This window comes from Phyllostomus discolor, chromosome 6 (assembly GCF_004126475.2).
Source record: "Phyllostomus discolor isolate MPI-MPIP mPhyDis1 chromosome 6, mPhyDis1.pri.v3, whole genome shotgun sequence".
In the NCBI taxonomy this organism is placed as follows: domain Eukaryota; kingdom Metazoa; phylum Chordata; class Mammalia; order Chiroptera; family Phyllostomidae; genus Phyllostomus; species Phyllostomus discolor.
In genome coordinates this window covers 133,041,866-133,045,785 of record NC_040908.2, presented here as the reverse complement: position 1 = coordinate 133,045,785, position 3,920 = coordinate 133,041,866, and the positions used below count along the sequence as shown (strand labels likewise).

Genomic DNA, 3,920 nt, shown 5'->3' with positions numbered 1-3,920 from the left:
GACTCCTTTCGAGTGTATCAAATTACTTTTGTTTTTCTTGGTGAGGTTCTCAAAAGACAAGCTTTCTTTAAAGAAAGATTTCTGTTGAGGCACAGCATCACTATGTGCCCCCAGACACCCAGGAGGCGTCAATTGCACGTCCCCTGAAGGTTGGGCAGAATGGCCGCCATCACCAGGTTGGCTGCCTGGGCCCAGCCCCGATTTGCTACCAGGTAAGCCAATGAGATATGCTGTCATATGTATTGAATATAGAATGAAATATGAAAAGATGCACACCAGGCAATATGCAGTTATATTTATTTTATTTTAGGTAAGACAGGGTGTTTTAATGTCAAGTAGCATGCAGAAGGGTGAGTTTTCCATGCATTCCTCCAAGTTGATATCATGGTGAATTTAAAGAAGTGGGGTTCAGCTTCGGGGTGATCTAGGAGAAAGAGAACAACAGCTAGAATTTAGTTATTTATTAATTGTGAAGCTATTGACATCTATTATCTTATTTTCTCTTTATGTTAATAGTAGCAAGTGGCTACTATGGTTGCCCTCAATTTACAGATGGGGACACTGAGGCTCAGAGAGAGTGTCTGGCCCAAGGTCATATCAGGAGTGGTGGGCAAATGCAGTTCTTGACTCCAAATGTATGCTGTGCATTCAGATGTACACAACATTGTAGTGTGCAGTCCAAAAGAATAGGGTCACTGCCTTTCAAACTCAACTACTAGACTAATCACTATTATAAGTGCAGGGGAAAATGTATTAAATAAACAAGATCTATTGGGACTCTTGTTTTTCTCCCAGCACCCTCCCATGTGGATTTTTTACCCACTCATCCACCCACCCACCCAACAGTACAAAGGCAATCACCTTCTTCCTGGGGTCTGTCAGGTGCTTAAGCATCAAGGTCCCTGCCTTTCCGGCCAGAGTCGTTGGCAACCATGTCAGGGGGCAGCATTTTGGTGTGTGCCACACTTCCAGATCTGCTCAGCAAACCTGCCAGCTTTTGGGTCAGGCAGGTGCCAGTGTTGCAAGCTCTCTTCTGGGCAGTGATGCTGATTGACACAATGGGAAAAAAAAAAAAAAAAAGAATACCTGTCAGTAAGAGGTTGCTGGGGTCAGAGCCTGCCCTGTGGGACAATCATTGTAAAACTACTGTTCTGAAAGGTGCCAGTGAACCTTCAGTGTTTCTCCTACTAAACACAATTATCACAGCAGATAATCTCCACAAGGACCATCCTCCATAGCCTGTGTTGGGCAGGGGTGAGGCCTTACCTGGAGCCCTCTGCCAGGCGCTCCTTCTCGTTGGCCATCTTCTTCATGAACTCCCTCACCAGGAGAGCCAGAAGGAGGTCTCCTTCCTCCTCATTGAGTGAAGCAGGGGGTGGATTGTTCTCCACAGAGAACCTAAAGAAGGTAAAAACTCAATATAAATTCTGAGTCCTTCCTGTCCCCTCCCCAGGATAAGCATCCAGGCAATTCATTTCTGAGATGATGGTTGAATTAGAAAAATGGGCTAGAGAAAGAGAGAAAATTTTGGTAAAAATAAACAAAAAACACTCTATGAGACTAAATGAGCTTCATGAAATTTACAATGGTGAATATCATATCATTACTGTTTGGCAATTTGTGCTACCCCTATTTATATCAGAAAAACAAACTCCTTTTGCCTCCCCCTCTCATCCCTCCCACCCCCAACCCCAGTCGATGTTAGATATTCAATACACTACAATTCAGACCACAGAACTGTTTAACCCCAGGGGCAGTGGGAAGGGAGTGTGTTACTTTCAGGGCATCTTACCTGGATGGTGCTGCCTGGAGCTTGCCCACCTGGTACAGGACAAAGATGCCAAGAGCCAAGAAGAGGGAGAACTTCAAGAAGCCCATGATGCCTCTCTGCAAGGGAACAATCGGGTCAACATCTGCACCAGTTCAAAGTCTTATGAGCCCACAGACCTGGATTGGTCCTGTTTCTGCAACTAACTCCCTGGTCAGTGGCCCTGGTCCAGAGCTTCAGGCTGGTCACTTCACCATTGTTTCCATGTCAGCGAAGTGGACTGCTGGAAGGTCCGGTGAGCCTGCAGCATGTGTGGTTTAGGAAAACTGGAGGAACAATTCTATGAGGACAACTAGGTGAAGAGGTCTCAGGCCACAGCGCCCTCCCTGCAACCCCACCCCACCCATTCTCACATGCACCTGTTGGCCAAGACCTGAGGGCAGTCTCTGAACACCCTGTGGTCACAGCTGCTCTTGTAACCTGACCTAGAGCTGTATTCCCTGCGTGGCGCTTCTGCTCACTCCTAGGGGTGTATGTGGAGGTGGGTAGAGAAAGAATATCGGTAGTTGGAACCTCTGAGAAACTCAAGACCACATTCTACTGCTTAGCCGCCCCGCACTTTGGCAAAGTGTCCCCTCTAAGAACCAAGCTTAGCAGAGTGTTAAATTATGAAGACTTAAACTGGGAAAAACGCACCCACAACCCGCAACTGGGATTTTAACGGCTGCCTGACCTCGGTCGTTGAGCCTATTTGCTCCCCACTAGCGCTGACCCATGTTCCGAATCGAGTTCCCTGGGACCTACAGGCGCGAGACCAGATCCGTGAGCACGCAGTCTGCAGAAAGTTACTCCTGCACCCTGCTTTGCTCACGGTACCTGGGGACTCCAGCGGCAGAGATCGGTCTAAGCACGCGTGCTGCTCAAGACAGGGAGACTGAAGCCCGGCTCTGCGCGGGAAGAGTGGAGCAGAAAGTCCCCGGACTGAGATTGTCCAGTGTCAGCCCGGGTAGGAGTATGGGATGAATAGAGGACTAACAGACAGAAGTGGAGAGAGACTTTGAGACCGGCCAGGAGATCGACCAAGAGATAGAGCAGTGGAGAGAGAGGGAGGGGAAGAGAAGAGATAACGAGAATCACACAGCTAACCAGAAGTCTCGGAGCTCACCTGCAGCAGGTAGCGGCGGCGGCGGCGGTGGTGGCGTTCGTGTCAGGCGACTGCACTGTGGAAGTGGCAGTGACACTCCAAGTGGAAAGTCGCTCTGATGCCTCCCAGCACCGCAGCTCCTCTTATTCCCGCTGCTCCGGGTCTGGGGTGGTCCAGGAGCTCCGCGCAACCAATGAGAAGGATCCTGTGCCTCCGACGTATTCGTGTCACCCACTTGCGTCCAGAACCTGTAGCATCCATCAGGATCATCCCACTTGTATTTGCATTGAGGTCATTGATGGAAAAGGGAGGGGGGAGTGGAGGGGACCAAGAAAAACACCCACGAAGTGAGCAGGGTATTAAAGACAGTTTGACGTCATTGCAAATTTCACCTGTTCAGTTTCATCCGATTTTGACTGTGCATCCCACTCCATCCCCAGCTGTGCGGTCTTGTGGGGCAGGGTCCGGGATCGCAGGGACTCCTGGCTCCCCCAGGTCTGAACTTCAACCCCCATCCAAGTGAGGATGAGAGGGTTAATGCTTACCACGGTTTTCTGGGTCCCAGCGGGACATGTTTAATTCAGGCATCAGAAATCACCCACACAGGAGCGCAGCTTGTGGGAATAAGAGATGGAGATGGGAGCAAGAACTTTGCCAGACCGAACTCAATTCTGGCTGAGCAAATTCCAGGCTGTAGAATCGTGGACAAGTAACTTCTCAGGACCTCAGTGCACTCATCTTTAATATGGGACCCCAAGTCTTGAAGGAGTGTTATAATTATCAATTTGCCTCGCCCTGCCCCCAGTTAGGTAGGGATCTGGAAGAACTTCAAGGCCCCTATATGGGATTCCTTAAGATCATGATCCATACTATACGATTCCCCACATTCTGGGCAGTCTGGATTTGCCCTGGGTGGTCCTTCAAGTGGATAGAAGGGGACCAATGTCCCACTGGGCCACAGCAGGGAGGTGCAAGGGACAGAGGCTTTCCCAGCTTCCAAGCAGCCCT

General features: G+C 49.6%; 1 protein-coding gene across 1 annotated transcript; it reads right to left on the bottom strand.

The window, feature by feature from the left end:
• Positions 1-281: 281 nt before the first annotated feature.
• Positions 282-3,031, bottom strand: LOC114500957 (calcitonin gene-related peptide 1-like). Its single transcript, XM_028517693.2, has 5 exons — positions 2,934-3,031; positions 1,793-1,887; positions 1,267-1,398; positions 862-1,046; positions 282-424 (listed from the first exon to the last, which is right to left on the bottom strand). The coding sequence occupies exons 2-4, from the start codon at positions 1,876-1,878 to the stop codon at positions 887-889; spliced, it is 378 nt and encodes a 125-aa protein (XP_028373494.1). The 5' UTR covers positions 1,879-1,887; positions 2,934-3,031; the 3' UTR covers positions 282-424; positions 862-886.
• Between the last annotated feature and the right edge of the window lie 889 nt (positions 3,032-3,920).

Coding starts and splice junctions, on each gene's coding strand:
- LOC114500957 (XM_028517693.2), bottom strand. CDS start 1,878: ATGGGCTTCTTGAAGTTCTCCCTCTTCTTGGCTCTTGGCATCTTTGTC. Junction 1,399..1,792: donor CTCCAGGCAGCACCATCCAG/GTAAGATGCCCT, acceptor TACCTTCTTTAG/GTTCTCTGTGGAGAACAATC. Junction 1,047..1,266: donor CGCCTGGCAGAGGGCTCCAG/GTAAGGCCTCAC, acceptor TGTGTCAATCAG/CATCACTGCCCAGAAGAGAG.